Source organism: Equus caballus, chromosome 2 (assembly GCF_041296265.1).
Source record: "Equus caballus isolate H_3958 breed thoroughbred chromosome 2, TB-T2T, whole genome shotgun sequence".
In the NCBI taxonomy this organism is placed as follows: domain Eukaryota; kingdom Metazoa; phylum Chordata; class Mammalia; order Perissodactyla; family Equidae; genus Equus; species Equus caballus.
Genome location: NC_091685.1, coordinates 78,710,942 through 78,734,440, shown reverse-complemented (window position 1 = coordinate 78,734,440; position 23,499 = coordinate 78,710,942). Strand labels below are relative to the sequence as shown.

Below are 23,499 nucleotides of genomic sequence, written 5' to 3'. Positions count from 1 at the left end.
GTGTCATTTAAGGGCAATGTTTCCTTATTGATCTTCTGTATGGATGATCTATCCATCTGTGTAAGTGGAGTGTTAAAGTCCCCTACTATTATTGTATTACTGTCTATTTCTCCTTTCATGTCTATTAATAGTTGTTTTATATATTTAGGTGCTCCTATGTTGGGTGCATAGCTATTTACAGGTGTTATATTCTCTTGTTGGATTGTTCCTTTTATCATTATGTAGTGCCTTTCTTTGTCTTTTGTCACAGTTTTTGTTTTAAAGTCTATTTTGTCTAATATAACTATTGCAGGAGGTAACTTTAGAAAGGCATGATACAAACCACTGGAAATTCAGATACTGATGACAGAAACATGTAGAAACAAGCCCTTAAAGTGATTATCACATAAGGGAACATATGAAATGATTCACATCTACCTGAACACACATCACTCAATAGACTGAAGCTCTATTGTAAGCATGAAGTTGATAAATGATTTATACCTAGATGATTTGGTATCTTAAACTAAAATCAAGCAGGTTGTATATTACTGCATCAAATTAACTTAAATATTTATTAATTGAAGATGTTTTTTATATTTTGCTTAACCAAGAGCAAAACAGCAACATTGTTAATTACCCATAACTTTCAATTATGCTGGAAAGTGCCAAATCTCCTTTATTTAATGCAATTCTCTCCAAATATTTTTTCATGCAACTATCTGGATGATAACTACCTGCAAAGTTTGTCAGTTTTTACACTTGGGTTTAAATTTCTATCTTTAAGAAGTTTCCAAATCTTCTCTGAAATTTCCATAGGCACCTCTCAGAAAGGATTTTAAAAGTGAAATGTAAATCAGACTAATAGAGAAAATTTTTCTAATGCATTTTCTAGAAGATTTTATTCCCAATTACATATGCTGAGTGTAATCAATGGAAAGTTTTTCATCATCCTGTTTTTGCAAAGAAATAATACATAGGAAAAATCAACTACATTGAAAAAGAATAGTTATAAAAAAATGTTCTTCACTTTGTAAGTTTCAGAAATATCACATTCGACATTTGAAAGTAGGATACTGAGAAAATGAACATAAGTGAAGGTGCCAGTGAGAGGTAATGACCGATGCAATATTTAAATAGCCTCAAGATAGAATAAAAATTATTAGAACTAATAAAATGTTCTTTTTTCTGTCACTATTGAATATTTTCTCATAACTATTAATGGAATATTCATACACTATGAAAAACATGAAATAAAATATTAAAGTAAAATATTTATTTTATAACTTGAAACTGAAAAAAAATCTTATAGCATGAAAATGTACAGAAACAAGATAAGACTATCTATGTATTTGAGAGTTAAACTTAGCTTCTATATGTCACAAAAAGGGGAGAATTTGACAAAAATTAAACGCAATAAGAAATCCATTTAGCCTCTAACGTTCTTTTTGGGAGGGAGGGGAGTAAAATAACATTGTTACCAGTCCAATAGGTATTCTATTTGTAGTATAAGATAAGCAAAGTCAGCCTATAAAAATCCATGAGAAAGACGACTATGAGATATTCAAATAATTAATGTTTCTAAACTCATTATTTACTTTTTCTTTAAGTAGTCTTATCTAAGGTAGAAAACTTACTACCATCAATTGATCACTTATAATGTGGAAAATTCAATTCTGTAATAATTTGACCAGAGTCTTTTGATGCAAGATTACAATCTAATGTAAACTGAGAAGAAAGTATGTGTGGCTTCAGAGACTCAAGTTTGAAAATTTACTGCAATCCAAAGTTCACAGTTATTAAAGTTCCAGTCTTAAGCACAGTAATTATCTGTTACTGTGTTCTTCTATTGGGCCAAGAACTATGCTAAATGAATTACCATAGTGAGAAAGATTGTATTTATGTGATGTCAAATATTCACATGGAAATGTCTATTAAAAGTAAAATTTTAAAATCATAGGCAAGTAAGATATTATGGTATTGTAGACATAAGCAGAAGTATTTGGGGCATACATGCACTAAAAGAGAAGCCAGAAGCCCTCGCTTCCCATCCCAGTAGCATTAACTTGCTGTGAGTGTTGGAAGGCCATTTAAAAAATCTTAGACTTGTTGCCTTTTCTGTAGTGCAATGACTTCTTCTTATGATAAATTAACAATATAATATTTGTTAAAGTGTTTTGAAACAAACAGTACCCAGTGCATTTTTATTATTAATAGCTCTCTCCCTCTCTCTTTCGCTTTCTGGTAATATTTTAGTGCATTTGTTGAGTAGTCCTAACATCTAAATCCCTCATTTTTGGATCATTTTTCATTTTATATGTAAAATCTATCTATCACATATCAACTATTTAACTATAAAGGGAAGGTAAACACAAACAATATGTAATATTTCAGAATCTTTTAAAGAGTTTTCAAAAATCAGGGGAAAACAAACATTTGGTATAACATTAATAACAAATAGTGCATGTATGAATGTACACATTACAATGACTCCTAAAGCATGTCATGCAAGAGGTAATGCACAGGATTCTGTAGTTCACATTTTTATTAGAGAGAAGAATGGCAACAAAATGGTATTCTTAAATTTTATTAAATGCTAAATGCAAAATAAATGTTGAAAATGAAATATAACTCTGTTGATTTCCTGTCATCAAATTAAGAAAATTTTACTATGCATCTACTGAAATTTAGGAGATTAATAAAAGTGGTTTTGATGTTGCGGGTGCTGAATGTGATGAGAAGAACTGGAGCTTCTGAGTGTCAGAATTATGGCCTTGAAAGAGTTAATGTCCACTTATAGCCATCCAAACTATTAATTTCACCACCAACTTGTAGTTCTATTTGGCTAATACTGACTAAAACAAAACAGAACGAACATCTGAGTATCATTCTTTAAAGTTTATATATTTGTCAAAATTACTGTTTTTCATGAAATGGCATGAAAGACTGTTTAAACATAAAGTAGAAGCATTACAAAGGTGCTGTTTCAAAAACAGAAAAAAGCAATTGAAAAACACATGTGGATTAGCACATGGCATTTACTGATATATTTTAAAATATCATTAGCAGCCTAGTTTTCTAAACTAAGTTCTACAACTCCTGTCTTAAAAAAAAGTAAAAGAACCAATTAAAAATAGAATATGAATGCCTCTCTAGATTATACCAAAGAAAAAGAACACAATGTCAGATCTCATTCAAACAGCACACTCATAGCTGTAAAAACCATATTTTCCAAGTTGTTATTGTTTGTGATACTCATTTAAGCGCACAGAACATTTGCCTTTATGGCAGTTTTATTCTCAGCACAGTAAATGGCAAAAGGTTTTCTGTTCAATTGACTTTCTCATAAAAAGTTTAATTTCCTATTCATTTTGGCATGGCTTATATCTTGAGTTTCTTACTCCAGTTTCCATCTATACTCTGAGTAGGTAAATTCTGCTGTGTATGGCAGACTGACCTGTTGTCAAGGGTGAGAGGAAATTGTAATGTTACGAGTGAATTGCAGGAGTTAGAAAGCCCTTTACGGGTGGGAGCGGGGATGGAAAACTGACTTTAAGGCAAAACTGCCATCACAGTGAATAGGTAGAGATTACATATGTTAAAAAAAAACAAGACAACAGGCCCAAAATGGAATCACTTATGCTAAGCCCCATGCCATCAAATAAAGACTTAATTACAGTTTTGGCCCTCCTAGAGATGGAATCTTAAACCAGTCAATCAGGAATCACCTGATCAGAACAGTGAGCTATCTGCCTGATAGAACCCTGCCATCCCCTAAAGGAAAGTACCTTGCCTGAACCAATCTGCTTTTTGTTAGTGTAACGTTCTTGTCCCCTCTGCCTTCTGCCTATAAAAGTCTTTCATTTTGCACAGCTCTTTGGAGCTCTTTTCTAGCTGCTAGATTGGATGCTGCCTGACTCATGAACTGTTGAATAAAGCCAATAAGATCTTTAAAATGTTCTCAGTTGCATTTTGTTTTTAAATACATACAAAAATAGTAAGTTTTATGATTGTTAAGCATCATCAATAGTATTTGATAGCAATTAACAAATTCTACAATATTCTATATCCTATGATAGCCAGTTCCTGTGTTATCAGATAAATGTGAATAGAAATAAATCAGAAAATGTATGTTCTTAGATGTATTAAATGTTTTATCTATAGTTGCACAAATTATAAATTATTAAAGCAAATTCTTAGTAAATTCATATCTATATTTAAGAGTCAGTAATAGTAAATGCTGGACATACTACAGAGTTATTTAAATATTTAACACAAATGATAGAAAGAAGATATATAGATATAGTCATAGATATAGGTATATATAGATATAAATATAGAGATATAAATATAGATATAGATGTTTTTAATTTGGACTCTAATCTTAATTTTGAAACAATGAATCAATATACATGATTGCACAAATGTAGTCTATTTTTAGTAAGTTTAAATATAAATGCCAAACATAAATCTGATAAATTCGGTATATGAAATAAATAGGACTTAGCATAAAGTTCATATAATTAATGAATCATGCAAATACTACTTTCTTTAAAATTGTTTTCAGTATTTGCTAATATTTTTCAAGTATTTTTTTTAAATTAAAGTCTTTTATTTTTAGATAATTGTAGAGTCATTTGCAGTTATAAAAAGTAATACAGAGAGATTCCACGTACCTTTTACCCAGTTTTTACCAGTGGTAACATTTTGCAAAACCGTAAGATAGTATCATAACCAGGATATCAACTTTGATACTGTCTACTGATTTTACTCAGATCTCCTGTTCTATTTGTATTCCTTTGTGTGCGGGGGTGTCTGTTTATTTCTATTCCGTTTTACCACATGCATAGGTCCCTGTATTCATCACCATAGCCAAGAAGATACAGAATACTTTTAAAACTTAATTTTAAGGCACTAGTAATCTTTTAAAGCAGAAGTTAACAAACTTTTTTCTGGAAATATCCAGATAAAATATTTTTTAGACTTTGTAGGCCATATTATTTCTCTTGCAACTATTCAACTCTCCCTTTGTAGTGCAAAATCTCCCAAAGACAATTCCTAAACAAAAGAGTGTGGCTGTGTTCCAATAAAACTTTGTTTAAAAAAAAATGGGCTGTGACTGGATTTGCCGATAGGTTCTTGTATGTTGATTCCTATTCTGAGGTTTTTGTAATCCTCTCTTGTTAGATTTAAAAGTAATAAATCTTTTTTTCTAAGGAGGAAAACTCATTCCAGTATTTTGTTTTTACTTTTTTTATTTAAAAATATCTAATTAAACATAAGTTCTTAGCAGTTTTTGAACCTAATATTTTGATTTGCTTCTTCCTTTGAGCCATTACTGGAAACAATGTAAATTGCTGAAATTTCGCAGAAAATGCAATTCACAATGACAAGAACTAATTTTAGCCATCACAACAACGTCAGGCCTTCAGCTGTACAGAATCTTCTTTTATATCCCCAAACTCAGCCAATGGCACACGAATAAGACAGGCAACTTATTATTTTATTCTATATTATTTACTTCCTTTCTGCTGAAATAAAGTCTTTTATGACTTATATATATATGAGGCAAAACACCAAAACAAACAAACAGATGACCCACAAATTCTGAGACCTGGGAAATGTGCTAACTCTTGCTAACTAACCCAGAGAACATAAACGGAATTTTAATACTATGCATAATGAGAAAGTATTCTGAAGCAATCACAGATCTACCAAATACCCTTAGTATAAGTCTGAAGGACAAGTTTTTCAAACCGTTGTTTTATGAAGTAGCTCATAAGGAAGACAATATTCCTAGCTATATCCAGTTCATCTATCTCTATATCGATTTACATATTGAGTTGCATTATGCCTAAACATCCGCAATGAAGCAGAATATTAAGTACACTACATGGTTTTTCTCACATGATATTTAATATATGTTTCTATAGTCAATTGCTGGGTGTCAGCGGACAAAACCTCACCTTGAGAATATGATTCGAAATTAATTTAACAGCATATTATTTACGTAGCTTTATGATGTTATGCATCAGTGGAGCAGCAAAATTTCCACTGTACTATCTCAGGTCAAAATGACAGAAAAAAATCCTCTTTTATGAGTTTTAAAGCACAATGTTAATAGAATCAATTTTAGCTATTTGTAAAATAGATTTGATAAAAGAGGGGCATAAACTGAGCTTGAAACCTGAGTAGCTGCTATTCTTTCTGTAAAAGACGAGACTCTAATATCATAAAATTCTCTGTATATGTATTCAAGGTGCACATGGTTCAATATGATAAGGAAACCATTCTTATAATTTCACTTCAATTACATCTAAGGGCTTCTAGTAGCCACAACGACTACAGAACATTGTGTCTTATATCATTTGGAAAACTCTGTGCACCAATTTTTACCATCTTGGAAATAATACTTTGTTTATTCTACCAGGTTTGAGAAAGGAAAATTTTTAGTCGTTTTACCTTAATTGTTGGGTGAGTGAAGTACATTATATTTCAGTCATAAATTTCAGCTAAGAATGAAAATGTCAGACAAGTTTTTAAGTGTAAATATACCTCAGGAACATTCTAAGAAATAGAAATTTGATTCTGAGTTATAACTATTAATAAGCAAATATTCTCTCCAGTATAAATAAACAAAAAATAAGTTTATAAATAAAATATGAGATTAAAGATGTGCGATGATTTGTTTATACAGCATGTTAAAATAATTTGCCAAACTAGTAATTCAGCAGTACTTTTCCATAAAGTGACCAATGATTTCCAGTTTCATTAAAGTAAATACTGATACTTTTAAATTTTAAATTATTGTCATCTCATATTTACTGAGCTTAGCCTGAGTTCTTCATAGTTATTTCAGTGGGCATTTATGCGTTCCATATAATTTGAATTTTGTGGTACAAACTGAACCCATCATTTTTAATCAGGAAGAAATGAGATGTTATCACAGCATGGCTTGGCATTCGCTATTCCCTCAATTCCACTCCAGGTGCTTTTCACTGGGTGGATTTGGCCTGTTGACTAAATTGGCCACTCTGTATCCCTAAGATAACTACCATGATTGGGAAGCCATATGGTGCAAGGCTGTAAGCTGTATTAAATGTGTAGTCATATTTTGGCCAGCTTTGTTCTCATAACTGAGATTCAGAACTGTATCCATGCAAATTTCTATACTCTTGCTACTTATTAGTGTTAAGCAAGCTCACATTTTTTTCCTTTCCCTATTTAGACACTTGCTGATAAATAATCATGCTAAAATTTAAACTTAAAGGTACTAGTTGAAAAGATGAAAGAAAAAGAAGAGGGTGACACTTTAGGTTCCCCCTGCATTTACCTTTAAAGAAGCAATCTTCATTGTGAACAATGGTGATCTTTTGTTTTTTCAGGCAAGCGGCTCTGTGCACTTCACAGTGGTTTTCATAGAACTCTCCATCAGATCCACACACAGGTTTGTAGTGCCGTTTGCAAAGGTCCATGCAGGCACATTCTGCTTGCCCTGTCTCTCTGCTGATAACACAGTGCCTTCCCAAACCACAGTATTTATTTTCACAAGATCCCAAAGGGCCATCTTGAATCAGGAATCCTGGAGATAAAGAATAGAAAATCATTTGGATTCGTATGTACAAAGAATATGTGCATGTCAAACGAAAACAATATCAAAGAGAAATATAGTTTTATCAGGGTTCAATTGTTGTTCTCAGTGGAGAAAGCACTTGCATCAGAATCGGCAGATGAACTTTTTCACAGTGCCCTCAAGATTCTTCCCTTCTTCCCCTACTCTCCTTGAGCTCTCCCTCCCCAACAAGTATGAGTAGTGTGGTCCTTAAGGACAAGGTCTCTAAAGTTAAACTGCCTGAGTTCAAATCCTGGCTCTACTACTCATTAGCTTCACATCCTCTGATTAAATTACTTCTCTAGGCTAAACTGCCCCTATTTGTAACATGAGAATAACAGTGTAGACCATCTCCTAGAGTTGTAGAAAATATTACATGTAGTAATCCACAGAAAGCACATCCTTGGCACATAGTAAATTTCAATAAATGTCAACATTTAAATTAACAGAATTGTGGATAGGAGAAAGGAAACGTATGCATATAAGGCAGGAAATAGGAAGAGATAGGAAAGAAAAGCAGTGCCTTGAAAACTTCTTGCTGGGTTTTGACAACTGATCCTTTCTTATTTTGACCTTTGTCACTTAACAATCGCTGATGCATTTCATGACTAAATTAGAAAATCATAAAGAATACAATTTTCTTGTTACTTATTGAGTCTGAAAACCTCCACCGGCATCAGAAAAGTGGTGGATCCAGCAGTCTTGCACTAAAACCAAACTAAACAACTGGAATCCCTATGCTTTTATAAGCAGATCTGTTTTTTCTAATTTTGAGAGTTTTATCTGATTGCAAAGTAAAAAATGGCAATAACCTGAATATGTATACATATGAGAGAGAAACGTAGATATAGGTGTATACACACATTCATATATATATATATATAAACACATATAAACACATAGATATAATATGAATATACACATATATACATCCATATGTGTGTATGCATATTTTTAACATCAATGAGAACTATATATTGCAAAGAAAGAAAGATTTGAGAGGTTATAAACATAAATTACAGTAATTTTCTTAGATAATTAGCACATATTTCAGCTTGTTGGTTTAAAACCATCTCTCTACATGATGACATTGTAATGATTAAGAACATAGATTTTGATCCACAGTTTAAATCACAGCTCTACCAGTTGCAAACTTCAGAATCTTGAGTGGGTACTTGACAAATATCTAATTCAGTTTCTTCATCTGTGAAATAATAGCATATGTTCTATCTAGATTAAACGACTTGACACATAAAAACCTCCGTTATTATTATTATTAATATCTTTTTACAAACTAAGTTTCATAAGGATAGACATGCAAATGAAAAAGTATTTAAAGAATCAGTTTTATGTGTTTGTTTGTTTGTTTTTGAGAAAGATTAGCCCTGAGCTAACTGCTGCCAATCCTCCTCTTTTTGCTGAGGAAGACTGGCCCTGAGATAACATCTGTGCCCACCTTCCTCTACTTTATATGTGGGACGCCTTCCACAGCATGGCTTGCCAAACAGTGCCATGTCTGCACCCAGGATCTGAACTGGCGAACGCTGGGCTGCCAAAGCAGAACCTGCAAACTTAACCACTATGCCACCGGGCCGGCCCCTTTATTTGTTTTTTTTAAGTGAAACCCATGTAACACTTTTATTTCCATATATATATGTACACACACACATATGTGTATACATACATATTTCCAAATGGAGTTAAGCAAAATTAAAATTACAAAAAACCCTAACATTATCAAGGATATAATTTTAAAAACTAATATTTTTTGATAGTAATATAAATTGGAACAAATTCTCTTGAAAACAATTTTAAAATATTTGCACTTTTTGATATCATATTTCAATAGTTGTGAAAATACTCTATAAAATTTGAAATAAAAAATCATACACTTTATTGAATAAAGCTTCCCCATGTAGTGTTATTTTGAATAATTGATAATGAATGACTCACTGAAATATTTTAGTACATATTGGAAAATATATTTACTACAGTAGTTTGTGAAGTTTGGCATGCACTAGAATGGCCTAGAGAAGTTGATAAAACATATATTCTGCCTCTACTTAACCCTAGGGTTTCCTATTCAATAAATCTGGGGTTCAGCGCAAAATTAGTATTTCTAAGTACCCAGGTGATGATGACACTGTTGTTTCTGGGATCACACTTTTCGGCCTTTGACTTAATGAATTTCTAATTAAAATAAACATAACGCAAAGAAAAAGATTAGGTAAACAATTATCAAATGCTCGTAAGTGGAAAAAATGAAGAGTTCATGCTACAATTAAAACCATATAAAATAATGCAAATATTTGGAAGAAAGTAGTAAAAGATATGGAAAAACAAACACGACTGATTAGCTAGGTGGATACAACACTGGGCAAATTTTTCGACTTTTACATTATTGCTTTTTAATGTTCAGTGCAATACATTAAAACAGAAATTCCAAAATTATGTCAATTATAACTATAAACAATGACTGATTTCAATTTGGAAATTTTTTCCTTCATTATACCAGTACTTATGCAAATTGTTGATCTGCTATTTACAGGATCTAAAATTGGACTGCCATTATACCACAGGAATTTGACTCACATAACTGTATTTTGCATAATTTTATTTCTTATATTTTTTCTATTTTCTTACCATCTTACTAACAAATAGTTTCTTGCTATCAAATAAAGAGCTCAAGATTTATCGAGTATTTTATTTATTTTGTATTATCAAAGAACCAGTTTAATGTTTATCACGAGAGTCTGATCATTTCACCTGTGAGTCACTCATTGAGGTGGCTAACTGAGTCAGTACAATTTCTTTTTGTGGGGAGGATTGTCCGCTGCCAAATGAGGTCATTTCTGACATATCTAGGCAGGTGAGTATGTGTCCCAGATTCTCTCCTCTTAAATTTCTCCTCTTAAAGCTTCTACTCCAGTTTAGAGATTTATATTAGGATATTGGCCATTTTGTAAAAGTTAATGAACTATTTTACACTAGCTAGAAGCTGTGTGTTGCATGTAGCTGCTATGATTAAAGGAAATTTAATTAATTCATATGCAATCCGAAAGAAAGCTCATATTAAGTAAATGAATAGCTAGAACATATCCTTTCTGACAGTAATTATCCATGACTAATGCTGAACTTAAATTTCAGCTGAGATTAAATCAATTTAGTCTGATCAACATGTCAAAGATTTCTTTTAAGTACATTCAGTCAGATAACACACTAAATGAATTTTAATCAAGGACTTATATCTTGCTATCTCATAACTTAATAAAATAACATTAGCTCTCCAAAAAGTGCTGTACAGTTAACAAGTATGTCATTTTATAATTTCTATGCCTTTGGGGCTTTACAAAATTTACTCAAATACATTTAAAACAAACAAACAAAGCTGAAACATTAAAAGCTTAGAGATACCAAGTCATAAAGCAACATAGTTCTACATAATTCTAAAGATGGCATTTTCAGATTCTCAATCAAGATGCAATTGTCTTCAAGTGATTTATATAATATACACTTTATCCAACAGATCCTTATTATAGAGTGGGTCTAAACTGAAATAAACTTTTGTAAAATCTAATTAGTTTTTTGTGCAAAGTTCTAAATTAATTGCTATAGGATAGAAAGTACCGTCACTGACACATTTTCTAGTGGATGACCAAGGGCATAAGGCAGGATTGGAGAGTGCCGAAGTAGAGAGGCAAAGACTTAGGGGCACAAAAGAGAGTGAAATGGGTAATACCAGGTATGACCTCACAGACAATGTATCAGGCCACAGTACAGGTTATGTCTGAGGAGTGGGTCAGGAGTTCAGAAGGCTGAAACAGGGATAGACAGGGTAGGAAACAGACTGATGCTGCATTTAAAACAGTCACAGCAGAGGGAGGGAAGAACCAGATTTTGATGAGCTAACTATCTCTAAATATTATAGCAGAACATAAACATAATTGATTGAGTGCCAAGTTATTTGAGGTATTAAATATTTCACAAAACTGTGTAATGTTAAAAGTACAAAAGATATGTATTATGTTAACTTTGGCTTGTTAAAAAGAACAACAGGTTTTTGGTCAGAGAACAGGATGATAGTCTTTGCTTTTCTGTTATATATTTGTCTGACCTCAGTCAGGCTGTAACCTCTTTGGGCCTGATGTTCAAATGGTAAAAAAAGAGGGAACTCATAAACCATCTTTAGAGTTACTCTCATCAAACAATGCTTTTATTTAAGAATGATTGGTCAAATACGGTTTCTAATAAAAGCTAGTGTCTGAAAAATATACTTAGTGAGCTTTCTCTAGAATGCTTAATATTTAAACTTCACCTGCATTAAATAATCATATACTCACAATTCTCTCATTTAAATCATATTTGCATACTCTAGAAATAGCCTCAGCTATCCAAAAATGTAACATTATTTTTAAGTTGAATTTTCTAAATTGCTATTTTTTCTAAGATTTCATTATTATTTGTTTTGTTTTTGTATCATGTTCATAGTTACAAAAATGGACCTTAAAATCAGAGTCCTCTATTTGTTATGTGAGATGATGCCCTGAAAGTGCCTGGCATAGAGTATGTTTTTAACAAATATAGTTATTATTATTATTAAGAATTACAACTCACTATGGATTTTGCATGTAGACTATATTGACATAAAATTATTGGAAGGAATAAAGAACAGCGTTTGACAACTCTAGTTTTTATTACGTCCGTTGGAAATGTATTTATGAGAGTGTTGAAACATGTTTCCAAATAATACACCTGAAATTTTCAGGAGGACTTATTGTATAAGAATTTCCCTCATCTGAAAAAAATGGAAAAAAAGACTAACACTTATTTAATTCCATATTTTGATTTAGAAATAAGTATAATATTTTGGTGACATTTTGCTATCCACATAAGAAAAAACCGTGAAACTCCAGTAAATTCAAAACACAATTTCCTGTTGCACACTGTAAACTCTAACAGAACTCATTCAGTCCTCACAAACTTCATGGCAAGTGGTCGTTCCAGGAACTACTCCAATACCTGCAGAAGATCGAGCACAGTATGATCTTTTCATGGCCATTAATGATCGGGATGTGTATTTCCTGCGGCTATTTTGTGAAGTAGGTCGGAAAAGGCTGCCTGCTGAAAGTTTGCCTAGTGTGCCACTATTGGAAGACAGTTTGAACGGTCACGTGTCTATAGTTCAGCAAATTTGGAACCTTTTTCTCCATCTTATTTTAAACAATCCATTGGATTTCTGCAAGCAGCGTCATGTAATTCTGCAATCGGATGTATTTTAAAAGAAGTAAATATGGAAAAGATAACTCCAAAAAAAAAAAAAAAGCCAGGGATTCAGTTAAATTGCATCCATCCAAATTACAGTTTCTGTTTAATGCAAATGAATTTTCCCCAGTGAAGATGATTTTTGATTTGTCGTTTCAAAAGGTTAGATGATTTGAGATCACTAATATGGCAACAGTTACTTCTTTTTTTTTTGTTTAAGATTGGCACCTGAGCTAACATCTGTTGACAATCTTTTTTTTTTTCCTTCTTCCTCTCCCCAAAGTCCCCCAGTACATAGTTGTATATTCTAGTTGTAGGTCCCTCTGGTTGTGCTGTGTGGGATGCTGCCTCAGCATGACCTGATGAGTGGTGCCAGGTCTGTGCCCAGGATCCAAACCAGCAAAACCCTGGGCCACCGAAGCGGAGCGTGCGAACTTAACCACTTGGCCATGGGGCCTGCCCCTGCTTCTTATTTGATATTCTCAACTGCAGTATGATAACTCTAATTATGACGGCAAAACACTGAAAGAGCCTAAGACACACTCTCAAAACTCCCACCTCAACTGTGACCTTGATAACAAAAATTTTTCCTAATCATTAATTTTATACTTTCCAAGTTCCATCTAGGACCTGAGATTTCTCTACCAATTTAATATCCCTAACCCATTAAGAACTTAGAGTAGTACTTATGGTTACACATTTTACCAGATAAAAATGCTTTCATCATGTGTGTGATTTATTTAGGTCATAGAAATGGGTTGGAAGCCAAAGAAATCTCACTCAATAATAGTTTCCATTAGTAGTTAAAAATGTCTTGGCATTATAGACAGGGCAGTAGATAGAGAGATAGACAAAATAGATAAACAGATTATGGGTGAATTTATGGTATTTAAAATCTCCTTTTAGATGACTATGATTATCAAAAGCCAAATATTTATTCTAAAATCTTTTAATTCTGCAAAGGCTTTGAGTGATAATTTTTAAAAAGTTTCTCCTTTTGCTTGGTAGTTAACTGACACTCTCCCCTATGAATAATTTTGATGCATATAATAAGAAAATAAATCAATTAGCAGCCATAAAAGAAAAGTATTTTATTTTATGTAAGTCTATGCAATGATAAAGACATACGCTTAATCATCTGGGAGAATTAAAATATTTCAGGCTTTGGAATAAACCTAAAACTTTAGAAACATCTTATTTCTTATTAAAATTTAAAACAGTAAACTTTCTCAAATTATTAGTAGCAGTAGTTTATTCTCAAATAAGAGCAGTAGATTATTCTCAAATAATATACATATTTTCACATAAAAAATGTTAAATAGCAAAATACAAATTTTAAAGTGAAGATGAAACGTTGTAATAGAAGGGTAGATTTGGCTCAGATTTCTGATAATGCTGATCATTAGAGTCAGACCAGCCATATGGCTAATAGGGAATTGAGACAGAAATGAAGATATAACAATTTCTGTTATAACTATAGGAATAAATGACTGCTAAAAGAAGAATATTGCTTTTAGAATTTAAAAGTTTTAATTTTAAAATCCACTTAAAAATTACTTTTAATATTTTAATATGCTTAATTTCTTTTGAAAAATCACTTTCTTTATTAAAAGGTGTTTGTAATGCCTTGATTTTTATTTTTAATTAACAGACCTTATTTTCTTTGAGCATTTTTAGGCTCACAGCCAAAACGAGCAGAAAGTACAAAGAGTTCCATAAGACAGTCACAAAAAGACAGAGCATGATTTCACTCAGGTGAGCTTCCTAGAGTAATCAAAATCATTCAGGCGTAAAGTAGAATGGTAGCTGACAGGGGCTGGCAGAAGGGAAAATGGGGAGCTACTGTTTAATGGGTATAGAGTTTCAGTTTTGCAAGGTGAAAAGAGTTCTGGAGAACGTTGAAGAGTGGTGATGGTTGCACAACAACAGGAATGTGCTTGATATCATTGAGCTGTTCACTTAAAAATGATTGATAGTAGTTTTTACATTGTATGCATTTTACCACAACAAAAGAAAATTGTAAAAAAAAAAATTAAGGTGCAGAGAGTTCTTACATATCCCCCCCAAAAGAAAACATACTGCCTTCTCCACCATCACCATCCAGCACCAGTAAGGTATATTGGTTACAATCCATGCACCAACACTGACATGTTGTTATCAAGCAAATTCAATAGTATGTATTAGAATTCACTCTATTCATCATATTTATCCTCTCTCTGTTTCCATGAACCCCTGGGCATCACTGACTTTTTTACTGCCTCCATGGGTTTGCCTTTTCCAGAATGCCATATAGTTGGAATCATATAGCAAGCAGCTTTATTAGATTGATTTCTTTCACTTATCAATATGCGTTTAAGGTTCCTCCAAGTCTATTAGTGGCTTGATAACTCATTTCTTTTTAGTGAGGAATAATATTCCATTTTTGGGATATGCCGCAGTTTTCCATTCAGCTTCTGAAAGACATCTTGTTTGCTTCCAAGTTTTGGCAATTTTAAAGAAAGCTGCTATAAACACTCATGTGCAAGTTTTTGTGTGGACATAAGTTTTCAACTCATTTAGCTAAATATCAAGGAATGTGATTACTGGATTGTAGGGTAAGAGAATGCTTAGTTTTGTAAGAAAGTGTCACACTGCCCTCCAAAGTGGCTGTACCATTATGCATTCCCACCAGGAATGAATGAGAGTTCCTGTAGCTCCACATCCTCTCCAGCACTTGATGTTGTGAGTGTTTTGGATTTTCACCATTCTCGTAGGTATCTTATTGTTGTTTTAGTTTGCATTTCCCTAACGACTTAGGACACTGATTATCTTTTCATCAGTGTACTTGCCATCTCTATATCATCTTTGGCGAGGTCTCTCTTCAGATCTTTTGCCCTTTTTAATTGAGTTGTTTCTTTTCTTATTGTTGAGTTTTAAGAGTTCTTTGTGTATTTTGGATAACAGCCTTTTGTCAGATATTTCTTTTGAAAATATTTTCTCTCAATCTGTGGCTGGTCTTCTCAATCTCTTGACACTGTCTTTCACAGAGAAGTTTTTAATTTTAATGAAGTCTAACATTAATTTTTTTGTGTCATGGATTGTGCCTTTGGTGTTGTACCTAAAATGTCATTGCCAAACCAAAGCTTATTTAAATGTTCTCTTATGTCATCTTCTAGGAATTTTATAGTTTTGCATTTTCCATTTAAGTCTATGATCCTCAAAATGGATAATTGATTTAAATTTTAAATAATTGATTTAAGTTTTTGTGAAAGATGTAAGGTCTCTAGCTAGATGCTTTTTTTTTTTCTTTTAACATATAGATGTCCACTATTTCCTTGCTCTTCTGTCAAGGATTAGTTGACCATGATTATGTGGAACTATATCTGGGCAGTCTATTCTATTCCATCGGTCTTTTTGTCTCTTCTTCCTCCCGTACAACACTGTCTTAATTACTGTAGCTTTATAGTAAATCTTGAAGTCAGTTAGTTTGTCTTCCAAATTTGTTCTTCTCCATCATTTTGGTGTGGCAATTTTGGGTCTTTTGCCTCTTCATATAAACTTTAGAATCAATTTTTCCATATCCATGAATCATTTTGATGGTATTTTAATTGGAAGTTATTTATTTTTATAGAATTTGATACAGAATGTAGATAAGAGGTGGCAACTTTAAAAATTGCCAATGTATGCAGTTAGTGGGAAAATATACTCATAAACAATCCTAAGTATTACTTTAGAGGACATAGATATGAGTGTGTGTGTGTGTGTGTGTGAATAAATAAAAATATATGCCTTCTTCATGATTGGTTTTTAAAGCCTAGTTTATCCTAAAATCATTACCTAGAGAAAATCTTATGCAAAAGCCCAATATGTAAAATAAATCAGAGTCACCATTCTAGTTGAACCAGTGGTGAGAGTCACAGATGCAGCTCTGCCTAGGCCTCCTGGTGTCCTCTAAGGAAAAAGTGAAACTCAGGACTGCCACAAAGCACTAGACTAAATAGTTTCTCATTTTTCCAAAGAAATGTATATTTGATATGTGGCTGCTTATACCTACTCCTCCTTTTCTTTATACTTACTGCATTATAAACAAATTCTACAGGTGTTTAAGAGTCTTATCTATAACAGTTGTCATAAGATCAATTTATTGGAAATGTCCTTTAAATGTTTGTGTTCTTCCAGTTCTGAGTCTTAACCAGCAGTGTGGTGATCAACGTGTAACAGAAAGAGCTGCTTGTAGCACTTGCCAATTACTGTTTTGTAAAATATTTCCACAATATCTATTTCAAGGTACAAACATACCATTTCTGAGCCTGAATTTAAGAAGTGTGCACAATTGTCTTTCCTAAAGCAGTACAAGCCGTCTCCAGCACAACCGAATTTTTAGCCTCGGCATCCATCTAAAAAGTCAGTGATTATCAAATGCTACCAAGGAAAACATGTTTGAATTAAAACACTGATTATTTCATTCATTTCTTCAACAAAACTTGAGATCTAACATTTGCAAAAGAAGGACATTTACTTCCTAAGAATCAACTTACTACCATAACTGAGATACCATATTTCCACGAATAAGTTATAAAACTTCAATATCAGTCATCTTTGAGGTTATTGGGTTTGTTTTTCTCTTTTGATGGTTTAGGCCAGTGTTAGGGAGGGTTTTCTGAAATGGCAAGGGGTGGGAGATAAACACACTGACCTCAGGTTCAGAACTCACAATTCACTACCTACAATTCCTATTCCTATTCACATGTTCCTATTCAAGTTCTTTAGACTTTTAAAGAAAAATTTTATGACATAAAGCACTCTCTTTACTCTCATCAACTCATTTCCTTCAACCTCCCGCTTCTCTCTCTACCAACTGTGCTTCAAATCTGTTTCACATCTAACTTCTCCAAAAACTTTTTTATTCTCTGAATCCTCCCAATTCCTCTAGTTTACGTGTTTGGAATAAAAGCAGATTTTTTTTTTTTGGTTTTCATGCACTTACCTTTCTTGAAGTAACAGACACAGATTCAAACCACTGCTTGAATTGGACAAAGGTCAAAGAGGAAATAACCGAATACTACCTCAAAAGTACTATGTCACCACCATAATGGAAGGACACATAACTAGCTCTAGTAGGATCCTGGAAGGCACTCTAAAGGAGAAAAGACCAGTTATATAGAGAAGAGAATCGTGAAAGGAAAGTTAGAACAAAAGTGTGCATATATGCACAGGGTGATTCAATGTTGCTAAAGTGTAGAGATTATGACTGAAATTGTTAGAAGATATGGTTAGTGAATTGGGGAAAGGATGGTAATAGACAATCCTGCAGGCAACGTTAAGGATATGTTGCTAGGGTAGTAGAAGCTAGTATTTAGTAGTTTTAAGAAGGAGTCTATGTGGAGGATAGAAAAGAAACAACACAAGTGAGGAAGCTACCACCATGGTCTAGGTGAAAAAAATGTGAGGCAGAACAAGGAGGGCTATGAGAAAATCAATTTATGGAACAATATAATATGAGTTGTAAAGAGAGGAGGCAAAAAGAAAATCTTTGAGCAAAAAGAAAGGAATTAAAAGTGATTATAAACAAATATAATTTTGTGTATAGCATGGTAAGTTGCTGAAGGAATTTTTAAGTAATAGTCATAACATTCTTGAAAAACAACACTAAGCACAAGGAAAACAAATAATTGGCTGTAAATTAAAATGACACAGTTGAGGAGGAAGTTCAAACACCTTTAATTGCATCAATCTGTAAAGTTGTGTTATTTTTCATCAATACTCAGTCTTCTCTCATAGCAGAGTAAAGAAGTAAGCTTACAGCGCTATTCAGAATGATGGTTCAACTTGTGGGGTGTGGTGGAGGGATCTGAATGGACGAAAACCAGAAGCAACTCAAAAGAAAGTACTGCAGACTGGGTACAAGGAGCAGGGTCTAACGACAAATTCTTGCCTGGTAAATTCTTTTAGTACTTTAATATCACTTATAGTCATGGAATTAAGCCCAACATTTTCTTTTCAGCTGAAACAACAACCTATTGTGATGGTCTCTAATACATATGAAAATAAGAAATTCTCTTTCCATTTCCCAGTTACAGGGACTTTTTGTTAAACGTAAAATTGCCAAAATCCTAAGTCCTTTGTTTTAAAGATACTGTTTATTATCTCCTTTATGTTCATAAACTCTGATATGTATCTGCTTTTCTCATGTATCTGAAAATTAAGCTCTACAAAGCAGAAATATAATTTAAATATCTTAAAACTAATTAACCTACCAATAAAAATGATTATCACATTAGAATTTTTAATATGTATATATTTAAAATCCCATTTAGCCTATGTCCCACTGTAAGTGAGCATGAGTGAGGTCATCTTGTTACGCTAAATGACCCCAGCTCCTCCTCTGTGTGACTACTCACTGCTCTGCACATACTCTAAAAAAATCCACATGCTTTCCTCGTTTACGGCCTCTGCTTATGTATGTACTCTCCCATATCATGATGAATTAAAACTTTGTTCTATGAGTTTCTCTCCAGGAACAGACTGACCACAGGCAGGAAACACACCTACGAGGTATCCATCACAGCTGACAGAAGAATGGAACAATGTGATGCCTGGAGCCCATCATGCCTGAGGCCAACATCCCTAGACACGCCCTGCCCCGTCCCCCCATTTTCCCTATATAACTGCCTCAAGATTCTGTAGTTTTTGAAGATGATTTTTTGAGACATTAGTGTGCCATGTTCCCGATTATGCTGGCCAATCAAATTAAGGCTTCCTTTCTCTATCCCTGACCCATGATTAATTGGTTCAGATCACGGTGATCAGAGCAAGCCCATTGCTGAGGATCACCACTATGACATCCAGGTTGCTGATCTTATTAATTTATCACTATTCTGTAGCTCTCTCTCTCTCTATTTTTTTTTAGGAAGATTAGCTCTGAGCTAACATCTGCCACCAATCCTCCTCTTTCTTGCTGAGAAAGACTGACCCTGAGCTAACATCTGTGCCCATCTTCCTCTACTTTATACATGGGACACCCGCCACAGCTTGACAACAAGTGCCATATCCACACCAGGGATCCGAACCGGCTCGCCCCGGGCCACCATGGCAGAATGTGCAAACATAACCGCTGCACCACTGGGCTGGCCCCATCATTTTTAGTTATTTTTGAAGATTATTTTATTAATTTTATTGGTTAATACAGTTGTTTTCTTAGCCTTCTGAATATTTTGTTTGTGGTGTTCTTCCCATCATTGGCTTCTAGTTACTTTCAAACAATTTGATAAATCCTATGTAAGTTGTATAACAAAACAAAACATTACACTACAATACACAAAAATTTTTTTTTATGTTTTAATTTACATATGATGATCTTCTCTACACACCTTTATATCATGTGTAATTTGCTTAGATAATATTGTTTTTCTGTTTTATGTTGTTGGCAGACAGATATGGCAGGTTTGGTATAAATTGAGAGGAAGTTATTTCACGATTGGCATCTCACTCTCCCTACCCTGCTAACACATCTGGCAGCAACGCCCTTCTTCAGGGGTTTCTCTCGTTAAACATTTCAGGCTCCAGGGCCATAGGATATCACTGGAATGATATTTCATGGTGTTTATAATTTGGTGGCTGTCCTTGTTTCTTTTCTCTACCCATTTTCTCCTTCATGAACGTAGAGGTTATATTGTAGAACTCTCTACATGAAGGTAATCACCTAAGTACTGAAAAGGATACTAAGATACATATCATGTGCTTAGGCTCAAAAGGGCCTTATATTTTAGTAGTGATTTGATATAATTAAAACATTAGTATTTTATAATTTAAAAAAAGTTGTCACATGAGAGATACAAAATGATATGAAATTTTGGAGGAAGAAGACATTTATTTGAAAGTAATAAAAGCTTCCTAACAGAAATCAGATTTGATTAGGGATTTAAAAAATATGATTAGGAGGGGCTGGCCCAGTGGCACAGCAGTTAAGTTCTCACGTTTTGCTTTGGTGATCCGGGGTTTGTCAGTTCTGATCCTGGGTGCAGACCTGGGCACTCCTTGTCAGGCCATGCTGTGGCAGGTGTCCTAACTATGGAATAGAGGAGGATGTGCACAGATGTTGGCTCAGGGCCAGTCTTCCTCAGCAAAATAATAAAAAAAAGAGGTGGGAGGATTGCAGCAGATGGTAGCTCAAGGCTAATCTTTCTCAAAAGAGAAATATGGTTAGGATTTTGACAGGTGGAAATTGTTTAGAAAAGGAAGGGCATGGGAAGATAGGAAAGCAATATTCTATGTCCCACAAAACTTGACTCTTCTATCATTTTTATATTACCCTTACAAGTGGTTTCAGAGTGATAATTTCCTAAGTTGGTAAGCCAATTCTTTCTCCTTGTACCAATAAAGGAAAGCTAGCAGAACCTACTTTTTCTCTTCTTGAACAGATTATTTTTAAATAATTACTTACAATATATTTATATATATTTTCAAATTACATAAAAATCAGCACCAATATAGCTTTTTCTATGTAGTTAGTTCTTTGAGTGGTAGCTCTGAAGTAGAGAAGAAAAAAATAATTAATAACTACCATTTATGTATACTGACTAAAGTATTTTCCTAAGCATTTTTCCTCCTTTGATCTTTGAAACAATACCATGAAATGTGTTATTTGTTTCCTTGTTTTACAAATAAAGAAGAAACTAGCTCAGAATGGTTACTTATCATGTCCTAGGTCGTACAACTGGTAAGTGATGGTGCAAGGCTTCAAACTCATGTCTGCTTGAACTATTAGGCATTATATTATTCTGCCTGGATTGTGCTCTGTATATTTTAATAATTCTGGTGGAAAATATAGGAGATATATATTATAGGCCCTTGAAAGGTAAAATTTGAGCTTAGTAAAAAGTTTAGGAATCTGAATTTGACAGCCGTCTGTATAAAAGGATAGAGGAAGATATGAATGAATGTGTTGTAAAAGAAGTAATATAGCTGGAAGAGTTGGAAATCTAACAAGTTGGACTTTGGGAAAGTTTTTCAAGGAGACTCAGAGTACCATCACCTTTAGTCATCAAAGAACTGCTAACTTGAAAAAATCTCATTTGCTCCTAGGAGCATTGGACCTGGAATCTGACTGCCTAGGTTTGAAACCTGGCTCCAGCAGTAACTGGTTGTGTAATCTTGGAAATTTTCTTAGTTTCTTTTTGCTTTAGGTTTTTCATCTGTAAAATGGAGATGGTAATAGAACTGATCTCATAAAGTTATAAATTAATGTATGTAAAGCCCTTAAAATAGTACCTTTCAGATAATAAATGCAACATTAATGTTAGTTATATCAACATCAATATTGTTGCTACTGTTGTTATTGTTATCACATTTCATTCTAATAAAGAACTAAAAAAGTAGGCAATTTTCAAAGGAGTTATAATTCAAAGTTTATGTGCTATTTAATACTCATTGAAACAATACTTAACATGATAGGCTCCCACATTAGTCTACAAATTACTTAACCTTCAATGATTCAATAGTATGGTGCCATGTTGATTATATTACAGAAATAATCATTATATGCAAAATGTTCTTAAACAAAGTGTGGCGAGCAATTTAATTTTGGATCTCCTGATCATATTTCTTCTATTGTAGGAAATTTCTTGTCCACATTGTCAATGTATCAAGTAATGGAAGTAAGACCACTTCCAGTTCCTGCTTAATCATTCTATTTGGCACAAGAGCTCCAGTTTGGCAGGGCATTTGTAAGGAGACAGTAAAGAGAGGATTGAGAACATCAAGACAGTAGGCAGAGAAAACTTTGGAGACCAGTTATCCTCTCAATTTTGATTCCTACAGGATCTTTGTTTCCAGTTTATTCTCTGTTCTCAGGTTCACCGCGTCAGTGCTGCAGAACTCCCTGCCTTTCCTCAACAAAAGGTGTCCAACAAGGTCAACAATCTCATCACGTCTTTCTGAAAAAGGCAGTCCTATATTGCCTCATAATCGTCTATTTATCAATAACTTTCCTCATAAACCTAAGGAAGCTGGTGGTCACTGAATGCATCTCTGTTATGAACAGTCTGTTTGATACTTAGGGCAACATAATCAGAGCCATCTCTTTAATCGCCAGGAGGAGGTAATTAAAGGTTGGGCATCTTGGCAGGACTTTTCATGGAATTCTTTGAGAGAAGATGAGGACTTCTTCGAGCTGCTGGGTATCATATTCTGCCTTCTCCTTTGCACGTGTCTCCAATTGCTTCTGATTCTAGGTCTTTTTTGCCCTGTATCAGTTTCCTTATATTAAACTTTTATCCAATCAGGCTCAATGGACAGATTTTCCTCCTAGTCTTCTCAATGGTCCTACTGACAACAAATAGGATAAATCTACGTATACTTCAAAAATAGTCTTATGAGAAATGCATAGACTTAAAGGCTCTTCCCTGAACCTTTTATTAAATAAACAAACAAACAAAAAGGAACTACCTTCACTCAATATATGGCTTCCTTTAGTAAAATTCAGATTAAAGTTTCTCAACAATTGCTACTTTTGAGAATTGTAGAAATTAAGAAAGAAATGAAGTATCCTTTACATATATTTTACACATACACACAATACACATAATCTAACTATGTGTATGTATATATACACCATACAGATATTTTCCTCTTAAGTGCACTTCTGGTTTACCACAGCGTATTGAACA

The 23,499-nt window shown here is 33.5% G+C and overlaps 1 protein-coding gene across 4 annotated transcripts in view; it reads right to left on the bottom strand.

Moving 5' to 3' along the window:
- FSTL5 (follistatin like 5) overlaps positions 1-23,499 on the bottom strand; it is a 718,704-nt gene that overhangs the window by 466,633 nt on the left and 228,572 nt on the right. For all 4 annotated transcript variants that reach the window (XM_001500089.5, XM_023636361.2, XM_023636359.2 and 1 more), the window contains exon 4: positions 7,313-7,561. In XM_001500089.5, coding sequence (XP_001500139.2) covers positions 7,313-7,561 — 249 coding nt within the window. The remainder of the gene's footprint in view (positions 1-7,312; positions 7,562-23,499) is intronic.